We start from the raw sequence: 23546 nt of genomic DNA on the forward strand, positions 1-23546 counted from the left end.
CAGCTCATTGAAGTTCATATTAACATTTATATGAAAATAATTTAATAAATACTTTTAGAATAACATCAACTTCTTGGATAATCCTATTGATCCTTGGGGTCAATATTGACCATTTTGGAAAACCCCAGAGGATCCAGTCACACAATAGCACCTCAGATAAGCTACAAAGTTTGTAAATAGTGGGATTTATTAAAATATGCTTTATTAAACAAAAACAAATAAATGTTCAATTTATATATGTGTTCATGTGTTATATAAAATTCCTTACAGATCTATTGATTTATCAGTTTTACATTTCTTCTGCTTGTTCTTCAAAATGAATATAGAGAAACGCCCAGATCCAGATATGTTCCCCTTTCAGATTATATATCACAAGGATCTTAAATAAACATATATATGTATATATTTACACATTTACAATAGATTTCCTTAAATTAACATTCACCACAACCTTTCATTCTGAAATTTTTAATATCCTGTTAAAATCATGTGGTAATTTTTTAAGGCCCCCTAGTAATCATATCCACTTTTGGAGTATATAGATTTTAATCCTATTTCAGTTTTTACAGCATCTTTTACACCTGAAAAAGCTTTTCATCTATGGCTCCATAGCAAAATTTTGTCTATGAAAATGGTGGGTTTACAATAGTGTTATTCAAACTTAGCAACTTTAAAATGTGAATCCACACAACTTAAAGTTGCTAAGTTTGAAAAACAATGGTTTACAAACTACTATTAGACATTTCAAAGATCTCTACATTAACTGTTAGCAGCTTCATACATTACAAAAATGCTTAATGCAATCTTGGATCTTATGTCTATGCTGTAAAAGCCAGCTCCAAATTTGGGTGGGGAGGGAGTATCCATGGTCCAGGGTTTGCCATTCTTCTAGTGTACATATTCATTTCAGTAATGAAGAATGTCTGATACAAAACTTGAATATTTGAAAAGAATATTGAAAAAAGAAAAAAAGAGAACAGTTAGCACTATATGTCAAAAAATGGAACCTTTGCATCTTTAATAAAATAATCATTAAAAACATTTTATTTGAATATCATCTGTAGTGAATTAATTGCATAAGAAATAGTTAACATTTGGTTAATATTTTCATCCAGGGACTTTCATTTCTAATCAGGTCGCAATTTATGAATTTGTGAATTTGTGAATGACGTAAGATGTTTTAGAGTCCCATAAGTATTATTAGCAGCCCCCATCTGATAATACGGTAAAAGTGGAATATTGCACTATTTTGCCACCATAGGTTTCTGCCACCTTGTGAAGGAGTCATACCATAACTTCTAAACAAATAGTTTACCACTGAGCGATTCAACTAGGCAAAAATGTAACAGATAATCAAGACACAGAGCCAGGATCTAAAAGATCTAGCAAACGCAATGCAGTTCTGAAGTATGAAGTCAGTTTTAATGGCACTTGCTAGCTTAAGTAGCCTGATTGCACTTTTGGAATTAAAATAAGCCATCCAGATGTTGTCTTCTTTACTTAAGATCCATCAGCATGGAAGCAGGATTCTCCAAGTAAGATTTCCACAAGTTAGAAAAACGAGACATGGTTGCACCGTCAATGATTCTGTGATCAGCTGACCAGCTCACATTCATTATTTGTACTTTAAATACCTCACCTTTACTATTAAATCGAGGAAGGGCCTAGAAATTAAAAAACAAAACAAAATGCTATTAAGAAAAGTAGTGGATTAATTCATGAGAATTGCCCACACCCAATCAACCTTACTGATAGGATAATTACAAGGTACTTACTCAAGTTTTCAAAGCATATGAAGAAGCATTAACAGCAGTTAAATTTATAAGTCATTTTAACAGTGTAATAGGCATAATGGATCTTACAACACAACGTATGTGAATATAATTTAGGAGTGCAGACTTGAGTCAATTGAAAGTGATTACTAATGGTGAGCTCTTAAACTATTAAGTATCCAAGATATCACCTCCTATTGCATTAAAAATAATAGATTTTATATTAATATGAGTAATATGTTTGGGATTTGTCATCCCCACAAATTAAGAATACACATTTAAAAAATTCAATATTCAAATTAGGATATAAGTCATTATATTTTGATGGGGGTCCCTAAATCTCAAATGTGTATTCTGAGAACACATTCAAACCTTTTCTTAGGACAATACTCATATATAAGACATCAAAAGAAAAGGCTATTCTGTTGTTAATAACCATTTGATAGGTCATCTGTAGCAAACAAGAACTTTAACCTACATGTGTCAATAAACATGATTTAACATAAACACTGTGTAAGACTACAAAATATTAGAAAACCAACACAAACATTTATTAGGGAGTATTTCAAACTGATCTTTCATAATTCACAGTGAAAATACCTGTATTTTTCCCAGAGCGCCAATAGCTACTTCAGGAGGAAGGATCATAGGTTTTGCATAAGTGCCACCAATCTAGGAAGCAAAAAGGGAAGTTAACACCTTTGAAAATCAGTACACTTTTAGTAATGTCTCTTTTTGGCAGGTTTTAAAACAGCTTTTTTCAATCTGGAACATTCCAGACAAATTGTAACTCCCAGAAGTTCTAACCAATATAGCTAACGTCCATTTTGTTTAAATATAATTGGGGAAATAAGTGACAAGGCACTTGGGGTACAATAGACACACTTCTTGTCCTTGAATTCATTCTATAGACTCAACCATTAAAGGAAACCCAGTAGATACCTTCTCCCAGAAGCAATGACGTTATCCTTTGACTCTCCTAAATTACTTCAATTCCTCCCGTTTGTTACTATTTATGCCCCCATGATATTCCAGTTCATCAGTTTAATGTTACATGCTGTTTAACTTACTGTGCCAATGTTGGAAAGTGTGAACGTTCCCCCTGTGAGCTCATTTGTTCCCAACTGGTTAGCTGAGCCCAATTTTTGAAGGCGATTTAATTCTGAAGCAACCTCAAACACACTACAAGCCTGGACATTTTTCACATTAGGAACGAGCAAGCCTTGTGTTGTGTCCATGGCAATTCCAATATTGTGAGAAGCCTAGAAATGCATGGAAAAAATGTATTGCATTGGTTGGTAATAGAAGTAGCTCTCTTCATTCTTGGCAAAATAAAGTATTTCTCATTTAATCACTCTTCCATTATTCTTTTATAAGTTATAAAACCTGTACTTAACGTACATCGTGACGGTTGTAAAACAGGCCATCACAAAAAAACTTTTTCTGACACTGGTCATTAAGCGAATGCTGCAGTTGTTACATGAACCAATTGTTTGTTATGGGTGTGGTATTACTGAATATGCCAAATCACAGCAACTGTAAATTGTAAAATGCATTCTGGAGACTATAGGAATCTGCAAACAGCTGTAAATGAGACTCTACTGCGACTGCCTGGAATTGTCATGTGATCATGGAGGTGGGGGATGGCAACCATCCAAACTTTGAATCCAGATCCTAAGTAGCCCCAAGGCAAAGCCAACGTAACTTTGAATGACTGCTATGTGACCATTCATAGGTCAAGGACTATCTGTGAGGAAATCAGATTTTAACGGGAAAAAAAGGTGATTTGGAAAATATTGGACTGCTCACATAGCGCCTGTCAGCAACCCCATCAAGCAGCTGTGATTTTTCTCAAGATTACCCTGCTGCCCTCTGCATCTGTAAAGTGACCCCAGGGAAAAATGTATCTGATTTAAAAAGAGGCCACCAGGAGTTACGCACATGCCCACATGGGCTCCCAAATCAGCTTTTCCCCTTTAGACCTGCACCGTCCGGCAAATTACACGAAGGTTATTATTCGATATAACAAGCACGATACAAAGGCCACATTTCCATTAAGAGTAATTCCTTGTGAGAGGAATTATTTTAGTCAAATTTTCCCCCATGTCTGCTTGAACCAGAGGCTCCAAGGGATTTTCAAATGCCCCCTCCCGGGGGCTACATTCCTAAAAGGAATAAGGCCTCATGTTTATAGTTATATCTATTATCTTGTAAGCGATTGACAAATAAAACAAATAAGGCCACAACAATTAAGTGGTGGATTCCTACAAAATTAAAGCCAGAGAACTGCTCTCATATTGAATCCACGCAGTTTCAGAGAATCCTGCAGGAAGAATAAGGTTTCGGTGAGTATTAAAATAGAGACATACTGCTAGCAATTAGGCTGTAGGAAAAAGACCTGAAATCTTTCAGTGTTTTGCTTTCTATCTGCAGGATACATTTAAATGTACCTTTACCAAAAATGAAACAAAGCTGGACCAATTGAGGAGGTATTAAGAAACTACTTTTTAAAAATCATATACAAACCTTGTATGTGATGTTTTCGCAGTTTTCATCCACGGAAGCATTAAGAACAGGATAATGTAATAAGCCTAGAGAAGCAGCCTGTTAAACATATAAAAAGAACGTATTACGCGTTTACACAATTTTGGAGTCCGTATGTGTATGAGAGGGAGAGGGGGGAAAGGAAATAGAGAAAAGCAAAGGTACGACATTAGCTCCTTGACTGCTAACTTTTGGTATGAGAAGGGTATTTTCCAGGTGGACCTACCATAGAAATATTGTAGATGGTACAAGTTTTCTTAAACATATGTTCTAGTTTATAGCACACAGGGTTTCTTTTGTCCGCCTGGGTTAGTAACTTGGGGGAGATTGTGTCTTTGAATCACTCTTGACTCTTGGTAATTACCCACACAAGTCCATGTAGTTTTCTTGGCAACCTTTTCAGAAATGATGTAACATTGCCTCCTTCCTAAGGCTGACAGAGAGCAACCACCACAAAACTCTCAGGTGGCTTTAGGCCTAATGCAGAACTACAACTCACAATTGCCCATTTTCTAATCCAATACTTTTAATCGCCATACCAAACTGGCTCTCAGAAATTTTGATTAGTTTTATGTTTAATGTTGTAGTTATTAGGCTAGTTCACATGAAGGCCATAACCCTCTTATTTTTCTGGGTTGGGATTCCTAATTATTCTGTAAAACTGAAGGCTCATGAAGATTTGATGGATTTCATTATACCCTATCTATTGTCCCATCCCATAAAACAAACATTTCAAGTAAGTTTGGGTGATTCATCCCTTTTTACATTTCATGATTCCTGTCCTTCCACAGTAAAATTCCAGACCGATATCTGCAAAGAGTTGCATTATCTAGATCAGGGTCCCCAATCCAAGGGCCATGGACCGGTACTGGCCCACGGTCTGTTAGGAACCGGGCCACGCAAGTGGCAGGCAAGCAAATGAACCTTCTTCTGTGCATGCACAAGACCTAAGTTGTATGTGAAGCCATTCCACCCCTACCCCACCCCCAGTCTGTGGAAAAATTGTTTTCCACAAAACCAGTCCCTATTGCCAGAAAGGTTGGGGACTGCTGATCTAGATCATTCTAGTTTTGTGGAGTAGGCTCCACTGAAATCAAATGATCTTTCTACGAAAATCTGTCTAGGATAATTGAGTTGTTTCAAAAAGTACCTTATCCTGGTACTTATAATCAATGCTAATTGGACTGTGCATATATGGCTATATTTTAGTATCATCCTGCAAAGCACCTTGAAAGAATATGTCTGAAATGCCTATGAAGAACAGATATGAAATCACATCAAACCAGTGATGCAGAATACAAGCAGATTTGGCAATTTTCCTCCAAGGTTGTTTTCACTGTTGACTAACATGAGTTATATGGACATATGAAGGTACAGTTAAGACAAACTTTGTACCTTCATATGTCCATCAAACTCGTGTTAGTCAACATCATAAAAAAAAACCAAGGGACTAGAATGTTTCCTGACAAATTTGATAATCCTGTGCCACAATATTTGGCTACTGGGCTAGTGGAAGCAACTTCTAACTCACCTTTAGAAAGAAGGGCATAAAAGTGAGTTTAATTCCCCGTTCTTTTGCTAAAGGTTTCAACTCTTCTCTCAGCTGGATGAGCCGAGTGAGGTCAACCTCATCACAATAACCGAAATGAGGAATTTTCAAAGCAGCACTCATAGTTTTCACCATTGCCTTCTGAAATCCTAAAAAGCAGAGAAGGGAAACCATTTACCATTAGTGATACTCTAGTTATTTTGCTATTGAAACTTTTGGAAAAACCCCAAAATAAGTTAATTTTGTTTTTTCAAAATTTTCCTTTCAATAGGAAAACCATTGATTAGAGGAAATACATCATGCAATATTATAATTATCCAGTCAGATGTATGACAAACTCTGAGGGAAAAACTGTATGATTAAGGAAAAGTCAGTTATATAAAAGGAATGCTGTAGAATCAAATTTGCTAAAGATGGATTTTATCCACTGCATTCAATCAGGACAGCCAATAGCTATGGAAAGTAATCAAGATTTGGGTGGGAGATTTTTAGGAACGCTGTGTGACACCATATTTTATACTTTTCAGAACTCTGTATGATAGATTTCATGGCCTGAAATTATAGTTGGGTCCTTGAGAGTGTGAAGGGAGAGTTCTCTACATCAGTGGTCCCCAACCTTTTTTGTACCAGGGATCAGTTTCACGCAGAAACACTTTTTCAAGGACCGGGGGGGGAAGAGTCCGAAGTTTGGTGGTTTGCTTGCAGATGTTTCATTACCTGACTAGGTAACATCTGATGATGTTACCCAGTCGGGTAATAAAACGTCTGCCAGCAAACCACCAAGTTCAGGGAGCGCCAATGCCTCCTCATTGTAACCCTGAGCGACAGATATTCTCTCCTATTGGGACATTTAAAACGGAGGGTTTCAGCTGCAGATTCAGGAATGCGCTTGGCTGAGGAGCGCCTTCAAAACTGAGCGCTGGGCGGTGGTGGCCCACGGCTGTCTCCGCGGCTCAGGACAAGTCCCTGCAGGACGGCTGAGAAGCCCCGCCTCTCGGCCCTGCCTTCCTCAGCCTCATCCCTCAGGTGTCTCCCTCCCTCCCTCAGCCTCATCCCTCAGGTGTCTGCCTCGTTCCTCTCTCAGTCGCTCTCTCGCTCCTCCACCAGCCCAGGAAGAAACTGCTTCAAAGAAGCCGGCAGGGTGGCTTCCTTGGCGCAGCTCCTCAAAGCGCCCGTTCACCCCCACACAGCCGCCCGCAGTTCAATCCAGTGCTCCGTTCTGCCTGCCTGCCTGCTTCTGGTTGTTTCGGAGCAGCTTTGGCTGAGAAAAAGAGGCGAATAGTTATTATTCTCAGCCGAAGCTGCTCCAAAACAACCAGAAACGAAGGCAGGCAGGCAGGCAGAACGGAGCACTGGATTAAACCACGGGTGGCTGGGTGGGGGTGAACGGGCGCTTTGGAGGAGCTGCGCTGACAGGAAGCCACCCTGCCGGCTTCTTTGAAGCAGTTTCTTCCTGGGCTGGTGGAGGAGCGAGAGAGCGACTGAGAGAGGAACAAGGTGGGAGGAAACCGAAGCCGCTGAGCCGGAGAGCAGGGCAGGCTTCGGTTGCTTCCTCCCTCCCCTTCTCTCCTTTGTGTTCTTGATCCCTGATCCCAGCAGCATTCACCGAAGGTGAAGAAAGCCGCCATTTTTATTTTATTTTTTATTTTTATTTCTTTGCGGCCCGGTACAAAGTGATCCACGGACCGGTACTGGTCCAGGGCCCGGTGGTTGGGGACCCCTGCTGTACATCACCAGTGAGTTATGCAGGAGAAGCAGTTAAAATGAATAACACCCAGTCTTAGGTTGCAACAGAAGGTTGTTCTCTAGCAAAATAAGATCTCATTACTATAATCAGGAATCCCCAGTAGTTATCCATACTAGTTTTCTAGGAACCGGGAAATTAAACCAACTAATTCTGAAAAATTAGGAAGAAAATTTAGGCTTCTAAATTTGATAAATAAATAATTCTGAAAAACAACCTTAGTAGAGGTAGAAAACATGGGACTGGCACGCAATCTTTATCTGGTTCTATATTCATTTGTCTAAAACAATGATTTGCATTGGTATCTGTATGTTAATCAGCATCCAGATTCAATTTATTAGGCTGAACTACCGGCTGCACCTAGTAAATACGCTCACATGCATTGAAAACTATTCGTTTCTTTTCATTGGAGCCTTGATGAGCTCTCTAATCTAAATAATGCATTGGTGGCATATGTAAAAACTTCCTTTCCAGATCTACATTTCCGAATTTATTGTGGGGAGATCTGGAACATGAACTTAGGTTGAATTAATTATGTAATCATGTGCTTACTTTTAGCACTATGGTATAGATACTATGTAGATACTCTAGATATCTGTATGTCTATTTCTATATTTCTCATACAATACTTTTTAAGAATGGAAACTTCTTTACTGTGCAACTTTGTGTCTATAAGTTTATAATTGATTCTATAGTTAGAACAATAATTAGTATCTTGGAACAAGCCATACATCCGAAGTCTGTGTCTGTAATATTTCTGCACTGTGAAGAATGTCCAGGTTTACCTTTGTAATTACCTTGTTTGCTTATTAGTTGTAAAGCAATTCTTTCAATTGGGGTAGCTTATTAAAATATGTTCAAATTGCCCTCAATCAATGTTCTATATAGAACCTATGTAACATTATACTTCTCGTTCTTGGCTCATTTGGGTACAAAAGACCAATGGCCCATTGAAATTTGCTAGTTTTGGAACTAATAAACATTGCTTGGAGTCCCCCTAATTGTTGGTGTATATCAGTGAAATTTCACTAAATTTCTGAAAATACTGATTGTCTGAAAAATTCACCCAATCAATACCAACAGCTAGAGATGATACAACTATCTATTTTTGTGGGTCTGCTACAATTCTGATACTTCAACATAAAAAAGACAGCTGTGGAATGTCCCACAGTACCCTTCTAAAATCACAAAGTTGCAACAGCATTTTGCAGTTGTTATTTATAAATGTTTCACACGTGCTATTAAAATATATGTTTTTTCTTTTTACCGGATAAGGCCATTGTTTTGTCTTTCGCTGAAATTATAGGTTTAGAAACTGGCGGTACAGTTTTTTCAGCTTTCTCTTTTGACTTGTCTTCAGCAACATCTGGTTTTGAGGAAGGTGCACTGATGTCAGGCTTTGATGACAGAGGTAAAACTGCTCCAGTCTGCTTAGCTAAGTAGTTAAGAATGTCTTCTTTGAGAATACGGTTGTCTTTCCCTGTTCCAACAACTTCACTCAACTTTATCTGAAAGACACAGGACCACCAACAACTCACAGTGATGTAGCCATCCCAGTTGAACAAAACAACCAATGTTACCAACACATTTGTAGATTACAATGTGCTTCCTCAGATCCATGAAAACCTATATATGAACTCCAGAAATGGAGCATGACATGAAAACACATAGTTCTTGCAAACTAAGGAAGAACGGAAGCAAATGGCAGGTCTGTAACTCACTTGAGGAATCCATGTGTTTGATTTCATTTAAATTTTCCATGGTGGGTCAAGTTTTGGAAGCATCTGACACTTGAAACCACGGACCTGATATGCATCCACCCTGTCCCAAATTTGAATGCAATTAAATTATTAAAATTCTGTATTGCCTGTTCATAACAATTTGTTCAAGCCCACATATAGAACCCACATGTGTAATTCTTGTTAGATTTTGAAGCTGATTTGCTGACAAACCAAGCAGATAAAAGAGCTCTTATACTTTCTGAGGGAAGTTTTCAATATGCTGGTCCATCTTTCCCTCCTTAGTAAGTTTTCTGTAATATGACTGCAAATGAATAAGGAAATGTGGGGAGAATTTCAAGTGGAAGATGATAGTTTGAGGACCTTTTATTTCAGATTCCAGAGATGAAGGGGATGGCTGCTTAATGAGACTGCTATCTAGAAACACTCCTTATATCTGCAAGAAACTGTTTGATGCAACTGGCATTGCTAGGGTGAGTGCAGACACCATAGTAGAGGGAAGCTGCTTCCCAAGTTTTTCAGACACAGCTCTCCTAGTGTATGAGAGAGATTCTTTTTCCATCTCACTAACTATTCTGTTCTCTTTGCTTCACCATTATGCTTTATGCATCCGCTGAAATGCACAAAGTTTTCTGCAATGATGCATTTAATTTCCTTTATATGACAGAAAACTTTGCTCTATTCCCTGCTTGGACTCAAGGCTCTTTAAATGCAAAATATTTAACACATAGCCATTCACAGCCTAACTCCAGTGTTTAAATTATCTTATACTGTCAATATTTCATTGAAGCTGAAATATTCTCACAGGAAGTTCAAAGAGTTTTCCACTCTCTTTAGGCCAGGTAAAGAGGGAGAGAGTTGTCAAGAGTTCTTTCCAAAGTTCCTTTGGGAAGTAGATTTCTTGGAAATTATGCATCCACATTAATACTCATCAACCTCTGCTCAATATTTGATACTATATTCAGTGTAGTGAATAGTTCCTATTCTAAACCTAAATCAGAGGATGGAATACATAATATTTACATACAGTAGACCAAGGCTTTTAAAGAGGCAAGCATATGATTGCATCACTTATGGAGCATATCTCTTTCATTTATAAAGTAGTTGCCAAATCTTGAAGTTTATAATTAGTTTCTCCGATCAGTGATGATTTTGGCATGCAGGCCAATGTATACATGCTACATATTTACAATACAAACAGTACATCAACTGCAAGAACCCTTGTTTGAGTAATAAAAAAACAACATACATTGTTTTCTATAGCAAGGCGGCGAACAGCAGGGGTTACTAAAATCTTATGGCCTTTGATTTGCTGGTGGATCTGTTCTTCAATGAACACAGCCGGTGTTTCAACCACATCTTCTTCAGGAGTTACAGCTGCAGATTGGACCCAAAATAAACAATGTGGATTAAGTGAAGCGGAACCAGCTTTGTATAGTGATAAAGATGCCAGGTGCCAGGAGTTCTAGTCCCACCTCAGGCATGAAAGTTAGTTGGGTAACTTTGGGCCAGTCACTCCCTCTCAGCCCAACTCACCTCATAGCATTGTTGTTCTAGCAAAAATAGAAAGAGTAAAGAATATGAAGGAGAAATAATCTTCGATTTACAACTATTCATGTAGTAGCCGTTCGAAGTTACAACAGTACTGAAAAAAGTGACTTATGACCATTTTTCACACTTACAACTGCTGTAGCATCCTCTTGATCATATGATCAAAATTCAGATGCTTGGCAACTGGTTCATATTTATGACAGTTGCAGTGTCCTGGAGTCATGTGATTACCTTCTGTGACCTTCTGACAAGCAAAATCAATAGGGAAGCCAGATTCACTTACTAGCTTTAACAACTGTGTGGTTTCAACAGGCCAGATTAAATTGTTATAATAATGTAAGAAAGCAGGAGCTTCTAGCCTTTGGCATACTTCCCAAAAAGAAGAAAGGAAAGAGAGTAAAGAATCAGGTGTTTGAAGAAAAAGGAAATCCCTATCACATTTGACCAAAATAATAGTATAAGATATGCTACTCTTATTCTATATGATGGCTCTAAGTCTAAAGTACTACAGTTCCACTGATCGTTAACATTTCTGACAAGGATTAGCCAGTCCCTGCTTGGAACTCTTTTGATGCCAACTCTTCCATTTGAATAGCAGCAACTCATCTACTTCATAAAGAACCACCTTCTGTTCTGATAACCATTTCGTGTCTTCAGAGCCCTCCATTGTTGTGACTTCTTATCAGGCTTCATGTTGGTATTTTTCCAAAAGGCACATAAATTAAAATCTTCTAGAAGAAACTCTCCAGAGCCTCCTTGATGGTCTCATATTTTTTATACATGTGCATTCCCATCTTCACATAAACACGTGGCTTAAAGTACATTTTACCAAATATAGGAACCAAATAATTACAAAACAATATTCAACACTGTTGATTATATGGTGACATCCTGACTCGGCGAGGAAAAGAAACAAATATTACCTTTTACAGAAGCCGTTTCTATATCCACCAGTGGTTTTCCCACATGGGCAATTTCTTCCAACCCATAATGGAGTTTTCTAATGACGCCATCATAACGGCTGGTGATTGTGACCGAAGCTTTATCACTTTGTACTTCACAGATGCTATCAAATTGTGACACAACATCACCTTCTTTTACATACCTGAAAAAAGGAAAAAAAGTCGCACGATATACACAAGGATGAAGTTGATCTCCAAAAACAGCTTTCATAAAATCTTAGCAGGTGGCCAACCGGTTATGGCAGGTACCCTGGTTCATCTGGCACTTAGATGGGAGACCACAAGCAGGTGTCTTGCTTTAGACTAGAGTAGCATTCAAGAACTCAACAACCTACCACCTCCTTATAGCTGTCAAGAAAACTGCATGAACCCTGGTGGTGCAGTGATTAGAATGCAGTATTGCAGGCTAGCTCTGCCCACAGTCTGGAATTCAATCCTGACAGGCTCAAGGTTGACTCAGCCTTCTATCCTTCAGAGATTGGTAAAATGAGGACCCAGATTGTTGGGGGCAATATGCTGACCTTATAAACTGCTCAGGGAGTGTTGTAAAGCACTATGGAGTTATTGCTATTAATGTAGCACCAAGCTCAACTTGAGGACAGCTTCAGTAAGAATGGTATGTGCAAAAATAATGAGAAACATGGAAAATGCTGCTACTGTAGACCTGCAAAATGGTTCTTGAAAGCTTGACTTTTTAACAACCTAGTGTGATCAAAGGCTTTGAACAAAGGAGTAGTTGTGTCTATCCACTATCCTTCTTTAGTTTGAGCAAACTGACTATGTTCATGTATCAATACTTTCTTCCACAGATATTGGGTTAATTAAAGCTTTCCAGACATATATGAGAAAGTGTTTAGATTCAGTTGCCCAGAATGTTAAACAATCCTATCTCAGGATAATTTTTAATGATAAACAGAGTAAGCAATTTATAAACCAAATAATTTCAACAGAGATGTTAAGGCATGGAAATAAACTCTTTGAGAAATATGAGGACATTTCTTCACACATCAGCCCTTGAGTCAGAAAAATGAGGCCTAGTTCTCAATGCCTTGATTGCACCAAACATAAAATAATGATGGCTAATAACAGAACATTATCTCTATAACCTTCTTAGAAGTGAAAGATGGTTTTCTTTCCGATTCCATCTTTTCAAAAAGCAAACTTTTTTTTAGTTAGGGAACTGATCTGAAGAAATACACAATTTAAACTTACCACTCTTTCACTGTCACTTCTGTGATCCCTTCTCCAATATCAGAGAGCTTGAACTGAACAATCTGGCTGTGTGAAGCTTGAAGACAAAGAAGGAAAATCTTAAACAAAGGAAAATATCTAAAAAAGCATTAATAAATAAAAATTGGAAGAGATGAAGTAGTTCAAGCTACAGGCAGACAAATCAGAATCCTTAAAAACTAAAATGCAGAGGAAAAGGGCCTTGGGTAATTACAATTTGCCAACAGATGCAGAAGTTCAATGGCTGCATGCTTTTTTTTACTTTGAAGTCCTGCAACTGAAGCTAACTGGTCAGCAGATGTGAACAGAATGCAGGCTCAACTTCAAAAATCAGTAAATGTTAATATTTAGGCTGCCTGTAGACAAAAGGAACATGTAAAGGTAAAAGCAACATGTTTTTTATGAATAAATGATCTTGGTTTGTTGACCCAGCACTGTCATTACAAATAGTTTGCTATCTTTATATCTTTCTTCTGACACATTATGGGAAGATCCAGCTCTCTGGAGAAAGCTTTAATGCTGGGAAGGGTGGAAGGAAAAAAGAAGAAGAAAACACCAGCAGCAAGATGAATGAACTGTTATAGTAGTGACAGGGGCACCATTGGAAGAGACCAGGTTAGGGATAGATGATCCTGAAGAAAATCAATCTATCTATATGGTCACTAAGAGTTGAACCCACCTTGATGCATCTAAACAATCAATTAATTGGCATTTTAAGCAAGAATTGTGTGGTTGATAAGCTATCTCTGCAAATGCATACAGGACTACTTCCCCTGTACCTCAAAAGCAGAACCTATAACCGTGATGGCAAACCTATGGCATGCATGCCACAGGTGGCACGCAGAACCATATGTGCCGGCACGCGAGCCTCAGTCAAACTTACTGTCAACTCATAAAATTTAATTGGATTTAATTGAAGTAATTGCTGGAATCCTGACACTGCGCCTCCTGGCTGATTTCCGGCCTGTTTGAGGCCTTTTACGGCCTCCCAGAGGCTCGAGGGAAGCCTCTGAAGCCTTTGGAGGCTGAAAAACAGGCCCGTTTCATCACTTCCTGTATTTCCGGAAATATCGGTAGTGACGAAACAGGCCCATTTTTCGGCCTCCAAAGGCTGCAGAGGCTTCCCTTGAGCCTCTGGAAGGCTTTAAAAGGCCTCAAATGGACTGAAAACCAGCTGGGAGACACACACATGCCCAGTGCAGATAAGGGCGGCGTGCAGGAGGAACTGGGCGCGCATGTGTAGGGGGTGTGGGGGAGCCGCGCACATTGCCTTCTGGGTGCTGGCACACAAGCACGCACATAATTTTCAGCACAGGAGCCCAAAAACGGGCAGTGACCATTGACCTATAGAGTTGAAATGCTGTCTTGTTAAATGTGACATTCCTCTGACCAATTATCTAAGACTTTACCCCAATGAAGGCAGGGCTAAATTCATTTACACATTAGCATTATAAACTGGGCTAAAGAACATGGGGTTGGACGATTTTTATATCCTTTTACATGAAAGAAGCCAGAGTCCTCAATTCAGTAGTTTCCGATTTTATTCCAAATCAAAGAATAAAAGCTCATGATCTCTGAACTCTTCAATTTCTACATTGTTTAGGACTAGAAAACTACAGGTACTCCTCGATTTACAACAGTTCGTTTAGTGACCGTTCAAAGTTACAATGGCTCTGAAAAAAAGTGACTTATAACCATTTTTCAGTTATAACCTTTGCAGCACCCTATGATTTTGTGATCAAAATTCAGATGCTTGGCAACCGGTTCATATTTATGATCATTGCTGTGTCCCCAAGGTCATGTGATCACCCTTTGAGACTTTCTGACAAATCAAGTCAACGTGGAAGCCAGATTCACTGAAAAACTGGGGCAGTGGTGCTATTTTACCGGTTTGGCCCAGTTCTGGTGTACCGATAGTGCGAAGATCAGCTGAGATCGAACCGGTTCTCTCTGATGAGCTGCTGTTGGGCCCACCCACCTGCCCAGGCACCCATACTGATATCTATTCCCTGCTTCTGGCGTGCAGTTGCTTTGTGCGACACAGCAGATTGCCGCATGCCAGCTGTTGAAGCTACAGGGATTGCAGGTGGTGAGTAGGAAAGCCTCTGCGCGTGCGCAAAGTGTGCGCTTGGCATACATGCGCAAAGTGTGCGCACGCGTGCTAAGCACACCCACCAAGCCATGCCCACCAAACCAGTGGTATACCTCTTTGAAACCCACCACTGGGTTACTAACTAATCAACTGCAGTGATTCAGTTAACAACTGTGGCAAGAAAGGTCGCAAAATGAGGCAAAATTCACTTAACAAATGTCTCACTTAACATCAGAAAATTTGGGCTCCATTATGGTCATAAATTGAGGACTACCTGAATTATCAATGGCTTGGGTGTCATGCATATGATGAACTGTGTGATCAATTAAAAGGATAATTTTTAAACAATTGTTTGAATGCATTCACAGGGTCTGTCTTATATCTCCAGAACAGTAGACTGGACTGCTGTACAGGTAGTCCTCAAGTTATGACCACAATTGAGCCCAAAATTTATGTTGCTAAGTGAAACATTTGTTAAGTGAGTTTTGCCCCATTTTATGACTTTTCTTGCCACAGTTATATATATTATACACACACACACACACACACATATATACATACCCTGTTTCTCCAACAATACGGCCTCCCCAAATAGGAAGTCCCAGCATGTTTTATAGGCATGAAATGAAATTAAGCCCCTCCCCCCCCAAATTAAGGCCTATATTAAAACATGCGAAATGGTGGGGAATGGTGGGGGGGCTTGCCGTTAGGGAGTACTTTTGTTGCACACCCGGATATGGTGCTGCCTTGCGTTGACCCCGATATGAAGTGCCCCACCAACGCCGAGGTCAACATCCAAGCCGTCGCCGCCTGCCCGCCCAAAGATGCAAAGGGGGGGGAATTAAGTCACCCCCGAAAAGACGGCCTAGCCATTTTTTCGGGGCTCAAAAAAAAATAAGACCCAGCCTTATTATATGAGAAACACGATATATATATATATATATGTACATTATAGAGCAAATGACATGTAAGAAAGGAAAATATTAACTAATTTTAATGTGAAGAAATCTTACCAGCAGTTATTCTAAAAAATCGATGCTGATGTTGATACCGCCATAAAGACTTCTCAAACTTAGAAATGTATTTTTGCTTTAGCAAACAAAAGTCACTATGTAGTCTTATCTGATGAACACAGAGCTGGCCAAGGGGGAAAAAAAAATAAAAATTGTAAGAACATGAAGTATTTTTTTAAATTTTTTCCACATACTCCCTTTTAATTTGCAAGAAGTACAAAAACTTTGAGCTGAGACCCAAATTAGCAGAAGCATCTTTTTTAATCTCTCTGTCCATTAATGACCATTCACTTTGAGAGAAAGGGAATTACTGCCGTATCGCAAGAAGTTATAAGAGAAATCATTTCTCTTATTCTTTTTTGTATATCAAAGAAGAAAGTGCAGCCACAGTATACGATTTTTAATTCTTCAAATGGCATACATTTGTTTCATAAGAATTATGTGAGCCTATTATCCTATTCCATTGCTCTAATACAAAGTCCACCATCTTAATGAGGCAAAAGTAATTTCCTATTCTTCAAAACTGGTCCACCTTAGAATATATTCACAGATAATGCTCCAGTGCTGAAAGGACAGCAACCTTATAATCAAAGTTCATCAGAGATACAGCATGAATGCCACCCACATCTCTCACACAGCAAGATTTGCAGACACTAAGGTCAATTTAAAATCTCTTTGTTTCATTCTTTCTATTGAAGAAATCCCAATGTATTTAACATGGCAGCTAATTTTTATGAACTTTTACTTAAAAGTGTTTAAGGGGAGGCATATCTAGTAACTTTATGGTAGTAATTGCTTCTTTCGACACCTAAAAGTTGCTCCTGGTTCCAATCAACTTTAATGCTTAAAGCAGGGGTGTCCAACCTTGGCAACTTTAAGACTTGTGGACTTCAACTCCCAGAATTCCTCAGCCAGCTTTGCTGAGGTTGGACACCCCTGGCTTAAAGTTTCCTTTTCTTCTTCTTCTTCCTCTTCTTTTTTTTAAAGAAAATTGCAAGCTACAAAGCAAGTGATTCTCAACCTTCTCTTCACCATGGAACCCCTTTAAATATTTTTTGTGCCCACAGACCATGGCCACAGATCAAGTTTTAAAATCATAACATTTCTTCAAGCCTTTGTGGGGCTCCTGTGATGACACTGCAGCCCCCCGGGTTCTATGGACTATAGGTTGAGAACTCCTGAACTAGACCACACAATTATTCTTATACAAAAACGGAAAACGGGGCTGTAATCCATTGTTTGGTTTAGAAATGTGACATGTGTTCACTCTCCAGATAAAGTTACTTAAGTTTGGCTGACAAGAGCATTTGGGGAGTGGGCGCTAGGCAGACTGGCAAAGATACAACCTCACTAGGGAACATCTCCTGAATGCAGTTCTCTACTAGTTCTACAGGCCAGTTTATAAGTAAGCAGATTCAATTAACCTTGATGGACCATTCCCCAAATGCTCTCAGAATAGTAAGTATTCTTGGGGGCATTCTGGTTTGAATGAGGCACGCTTCTTGGGATTAGTTTCATTCAATGTATTTTATTTAGGTACTGCCTGACTTCAGAACTACACTGGGTGGCTCACAATATCACAGACAAAAAAATGAGACAATATTTATGAATAGAAAAAGACAATAAACAATTTGGTTTCAGAAAAAAAACTACCCTGTAATCTGCAACTCTTACACTGCAAAAACATATGGACTACACAACTCAATCGGGGCAAAGCAATAGATGCAATCTACAGCCTTTGATTCAATGGTACATGACAAACTACTTCTAAAACTAAAATCTTATGGTATCTCTGGACAACTGCATAACTGGATAAAAGCATTCCTGTCAAACAGAAAACAAATGGTCAAAATTGGGAGTGTCTTATCAAATTCTGTACCTGTCAACAGTGGTGTCCCCCAAGGCAGTGTTCTAGGACCAACTCTCTTCATACTCTACATAAATGACCTCTGTGATCATATTAAGAGCAACTGCGTTCTCTTCGCTGATGATGTAAAGCTGTTCAATACAACAGACAATACTGCTACCCTTCAAAAAGATCTTGACTATGTATCAGAATGGTCAAACAAATGGCAACTTCAAATCTCAACAAATAAATGCTCTGTCTTACATATTGGCAAAAAAAATCAGAAAATAAAATACAGGCTGAATAGTCAAGATCATTTTATTTTATTTATTTATTTATTTATTTTTATTTATTTATTTATTTATTTGATTTGCCAATTGTTTACAAGATAATAAGTATAAATGTATACATAGTTGTGAATACATGAAATGGGTACATATAAGAAAAATAAAAAGTATTCCAAGGTCCTTTACAGAACACCTTGTTGATGATCCAAGTTCTGTAAAGGACCTTGGAATACTCATCTCTAATGATCTAAGTACTAGAGCCCACTGTAACTACATAGCCAAAAAGGCATTAAGAGTTGTTAACTTAATCCTACGTAGCTTTTTCTCTGTTAATATCACACTACTAATTAGAGCATACAAAACATTCACTAGAACAATACTCGAATACAGCTCATCGGTCTGGAACCCACATTACGTATCTGATATTAGCACAGTTGAGAAAGTCCAGAAATATTTCACAAGAGTTCTCCACTCCTCTACTCATTGTAGAATACCTTATGCCACCAGACTTGAAATTCTAGACCTAGAAAACCTTGAATTACGCTATCTTCAGTCTGATCTAAGTATGGTATATAAAATCATACATTGCAATGACTTACCTGTCAATGAATACTTCAGCTTCAACCATAACAACACAAGAGCACACAATAGATACAAACTCAAGGTTAACCGCACCAAACTTGATTGCAGGAAATACGACTTCAGCAACAGAGTGGTCAATGTCTGGGATACTCTACCTGACTCTGTGGTTTCCTCCCCAAACCCCAAAAACTTTAACCTTAGACTGTCTACTATTGACCTCACCCCTTTCCTACGAGGTCTGCAGGGGGCGTGCATAAGCGCACCAATGGGCCTACCGTTATATATATACTTATACCTATTATCTTGTAAGCGATTGACAAGTCAAAATAAATCAAAATAAATAAAACAATTTTTTAAAAAGCATTTTACTAAACAAAATACGCCATTATTAAAAAAAACCTTTCTTCCACTGTTCTGTATATTTCCATTTTAAAAATAACAGTGGGGCACTATAGATAACATTTACGTCTGTAGGAAGATAACTTCTGTATAAATGTTTTATGCAATCCATAGCCAAACTATAGCTATGTGAAGATTTAAGTTTATAAATACAAAGAATCAAAATATATACTATATTTTTGTACATGCATGGATTTATACAGCAAGATTATGTTTATTGCTAATTCTTTTGTTGAGATTAGCTGCTCTGGCATCTTATATAAGGCCTATTTCATAGTGGAATTCAGTGTAATTATTACAGACTTTTATAAAGTAATTTCCCAAATTTATTGGTTATCAGCCATATTTCAAATAAACTTTATTTACGTATGTTGATAATATCAAACTCAGGTAGAACAGCTAGCTAAACTTGAAAAATGTCACTACTTAAAAAACCATAGGAAAATTTAAAAGTGTTAAATTTCATAGGGAGATTTGAAAGAAAAAAAAAGCCTACAAAAAGGATAGAAAGTCATTTCCATAATGTTGCCAGAAAAACTACACAAAGTTCTTGGGAACTGAGAAACACTTCTGAGTATTTATTTTTTAAAAATATATGAATCAGTAAAAGAAAAAGCAATTTGTAACTGCAGACAGTTTAGTGCATTTAGTGGTTTAAATGCTGAAGTATTCCTTTTATCCGAGAAGAATTTGACCCTATTAGCCCCAAGGAAGTAGATATAGTTGTTGAGGTAATTCCCCGTTAGGAGAATGAGTGCATACAGGGAGACGTATTTGAGAGTAGTGTTTGAATAATACACACACTGTACACAGATACACTGTGCAGTAAATGTAGGTTTTTACTTCCAGAAAGGTTTAAGCAAAGTCCAAAATAAGCAATCCAAAGTCATTCACAAGTTAAATCAGTCAGTTTTCAATCCAGGGATAATCCAAATATCAAAGTCCAGTGTCAAAAACAGTTCAGTATCAGACTTACATTAAATCCAGTAATATCAGTCAATTAGAAGAAATGGAGGAACGGCAATACTTTCCAACAGAAGGAAACAGAGACGGAGACACACTCTCTTCTGAGATTAAGACTAAAACAACCCAGGTTTCTGGCTCCATCTTATGGCTGTTTGAGAAACCACACCCAATTGCATGCTCTTGCATTCCCTTAAAGATATAGTACTAAAATGTTTATCCTGGTTTATATATTTCTAACCCAAATACCTGTTAGGTGACTTATATTCCTAACAATAGTTCTTGAGTGGGACCAAGTAATATAGGATTTATCTGAGTTCCATATGCAACAGGACTTTATGAATTTATGTATGGTTTCAAAAAAATAAGTAATTGTGAATTCTTAAGAGTTCATAATTTCACAGAATCTGTGAAAGGGAGCAAGGAAAGGAGAAAGAAGCATGCCTGCTGTTTGATTTAAAATGGAGCAAAATTTAAAGTGATAACATGTTATACATGCTTAATGTAATAAGAGGTTCATATAAATATAGTGCTCAAAATAAGTAGAAATAACTTCCCAAATCAGATGATAAAGTTTATATATTTCTAATAGGAGGAGAATTATATGATGATTCTGGTTAGATATGACCTCTAATATCTGCTTTGCAAGTCTCTTTGAATTTGTTTATTGAATATTCTGATATGCAACTAATGTTCTGATATGAAGCTTAAGGTTACTTTCTACCTTAAAAGATTACTGAAGTCAGCCAGAGTGACTAGAGGAATTTCAATGTCATTATGGCAGGCAATCTACATCTAGTGAAAAGCAAATATTAAAGTCAAAACTGATATAAAGAAACTCACAATTATATATAAAAAGAAGCCGTGTAAAGATGTCACTCAAGGATACAGGTTGTTATCAAGAATACTTTCTCAAAGGCAGAGAACTAATAATCCAAGATTGTGCATCTGGCAATTCAAGAAATAATACAGGCAAGTAATCACAACTGCACAACTTCTGTTCATTAAAACGAAGGTATTACAAGACCTTGGATCCTTTTCAGATGTGTAATCCATTATAGTACTCAAACCTTATCTATATATTATTAAAACTCTTTGTGTCTGTTTGTAACCATAAATTGGGCAAAATTGTAAAGTACAGGACAACAATTATTGAACCAAGATAACTCAAATAGGATAATTTACAGAATGCCAGCCCTCATGACTCAAGTGGGAATGAAATTTGGGGATGTTGAAGTGTTTCAGCAACACTGCACCTTCCGACTACATTTCCCAGAAACCTGTAAATTGCATGGCTCAAGGAAAAATGAGGGTTATATCCCTCATTTTCCTATGCCCAATTGGCTGGCAGTAAGGCACAACAGGCAAGCAGTGATTGGTCATTTTGGAACAGAGGCTAAAATCTTAACAGTGAGTGGTGAGAGAAGAATGAGGGAGCAATGCCTATTTGAAAACTTGGGCTGGCTGGGAACGGGGTGCCAAAAGCCAATGGGTGAGCTCTCTTCGTCCCTGAATGGAGGCAACCTTTGGAGAAATGCCAGAATAAGGAGTGGGGGTACAGTTTTGCTCATGATCCATCATTACCTTTATTTCCCCTCCCCTCCACAAAATGGCAGACAGTTCATCTGAAGAGAAAGGATTTCCAACATTTCCTGCCAGCTTTCCACAAGCAACAACAATGGGGAAACCAGCAGGAAGTTGGAAGTCACTCCCACTATTTTTGCTAAACGGTTATCATTCCGTTTCTCTGTTTTGGTAAGAAAATATCCTTGAAAGAATGACTTAGCAGGTCATGGGTTGTATAATTTTATTTATAAGTAAACTTCTGAAAGATAGCATACAACTGATACTATAAAACAGAGAAACTGAGCCATAACTAAAGCTATAATAGGTAATCGTAAATGCTTACATTTGAACTAGAAACACTCAGTTTTTAGATCACACAGAAAACCATCTAGATTCCAGCAGAATATACTATTAGAAAAAAGAAATCTGGAAGGTTATAGGTTATGCAGCCTGAAAAGGTCTGAAAACCTCTGATCTACAACAAGAGAACAACCATGTTGGTTGGAAATCTGGGGAACTGGAAAGCTTTCCAACATTCTGTTTCTACTGTAGTCCATCAAAAGTAGCTAAAAAATGATAAATTGTGGTCTGTTCTTCCACATGTTGAAAACATACATATAGAAGTCAGTCTGGAGATGTCAGCCTTCTCCCAAGTTACTCCCACCTGATGCCTGATTAATTGCTCAAAACATAAAAACCTTGAGCAATTGGTTATAAGGGAGTTGCAAAGCCAGCTTCATCCCTGAAAGATCTGTGAATTAACAACCTGTGAGTTATGATCAGAAAATGGGGGCAAGGTGACTTTTCCACCTGTGCAAGAACAAGATTTCTTAAAGTGCAGTACAACTGCATATTGCAAAAAGCAAACAAGCTTTGCTTTAGTTTCAAGCTAACATGGGAACTGCACAGACCCTGAACTTCAAAAACTCTGAGAAAGCGTCTTAAATTAACACACGTGATGTGGGGTGAAAGTCTGCATTATTTCAGGCAAACAGCTGTTGGGAAGCATTTCAACCATGAATTAAAAGTAACTTTAAAAACGGCATGAATAGGATTAGAACATAGAAATATCTTTATAGGTTTGGTAGCACTAAAACCATAGAAATTAGCAAAGTAGAATATCAAATCACAAAGATGCTCATATTTGTGTAACGCATACGCATCGAAGTTTATTTTTGGAAGGATAAATATGGCAGAGGCCACAAACCTGGATTGTTTGCAGTCCTTTCATTGTGCCGACTGCCTCGCTAATTCTTAATAAATGCCTATAAATCTCAAAATCGAAAAGAGCAGGGCCAACGATTCATGCACTTGCTAAAAAGGCAGAGGATCAAGTAGATACTGTACTTTCCGTTCTGTTTTCTCTCTAGAGAAAAATGGAAACAAGCAGGACCTACGAAGCATCTACTGTACCCCCTTCTCACATTTTTCAACTCTCCCACCGTTCGCTGCTCCTTACCAAACGCCCGGCTGTTCTGCAGCTGCTCCTCAATGCAATCGTTGCCGCCATCTTATTCCGGAAAGATTCTTTCCCACGCCTTTCCCACTCCTCCCTTTTATCAGCCAATCGCGTCGTGCCTTTTCCTCCCGCTGGCCAATTAGAACGTGAAAAGCTGCCTTCTTTGGTAAAATGAATGACTGTGGCGCTTTTCTTTATAAAACCAACCATCAAAAATAAGATATGGTTAAAAAATACAAGGAGGGAAC

The 23546-nt window shown here is 38.2% G+C and overlaps 1 protein-coding gene across 1 annotated transcript; it reads right to left on the minus strand.

Moving 5' to 3' along the window:
- Window positions 1-168: 168 nt before the first annotated feature.
- DBT (dihydrolipoamide branched chain transacylase E2) lies at window positions 169-23484 on the minus strand. Its single transcript, XM_026671799.2, has 11 exons — window positions 23299-23484; window positions 16197-16320; window positions 13074-13149; window positions 11823-12004; window positions 10598-10725; window positions 8877-9117; window positions 5848-6014; window positions 4299-4376; window positions 2843-3034; window positions 2373-2444; window positions 169-1664 (listed from the first exon to the last, which is right to left on the minus strand). The coding sequence occupies exons 1-11, from the start codon at window positions 23347-23349 to the stop codon at window positions 1497-1499; spliced, it is 1479 nt and encodes a 492-aa protein (XP_026527584.2). The 5' UTR covers window positions 23350-23484; the 3' UTR covers window positions 169-1496.
- Window positions 23485-23546: the final 62 nt, after the last annotated feature.

The sequence above is a fragment of the Notechis scutatus genome, chromosome 3, assembly GCF_049901735.1.
Source record: "Notechis scutatus isolate UNSWTSFEM ecotype Mainland chromosome 3, rNotScu1.2, whole genome shotgun sequence".
NCBI lineage: Eukaryota > Metazoa > Chordata > Lepidosauria > Squamata > Elapidae > Notechis > Notechis scutatus.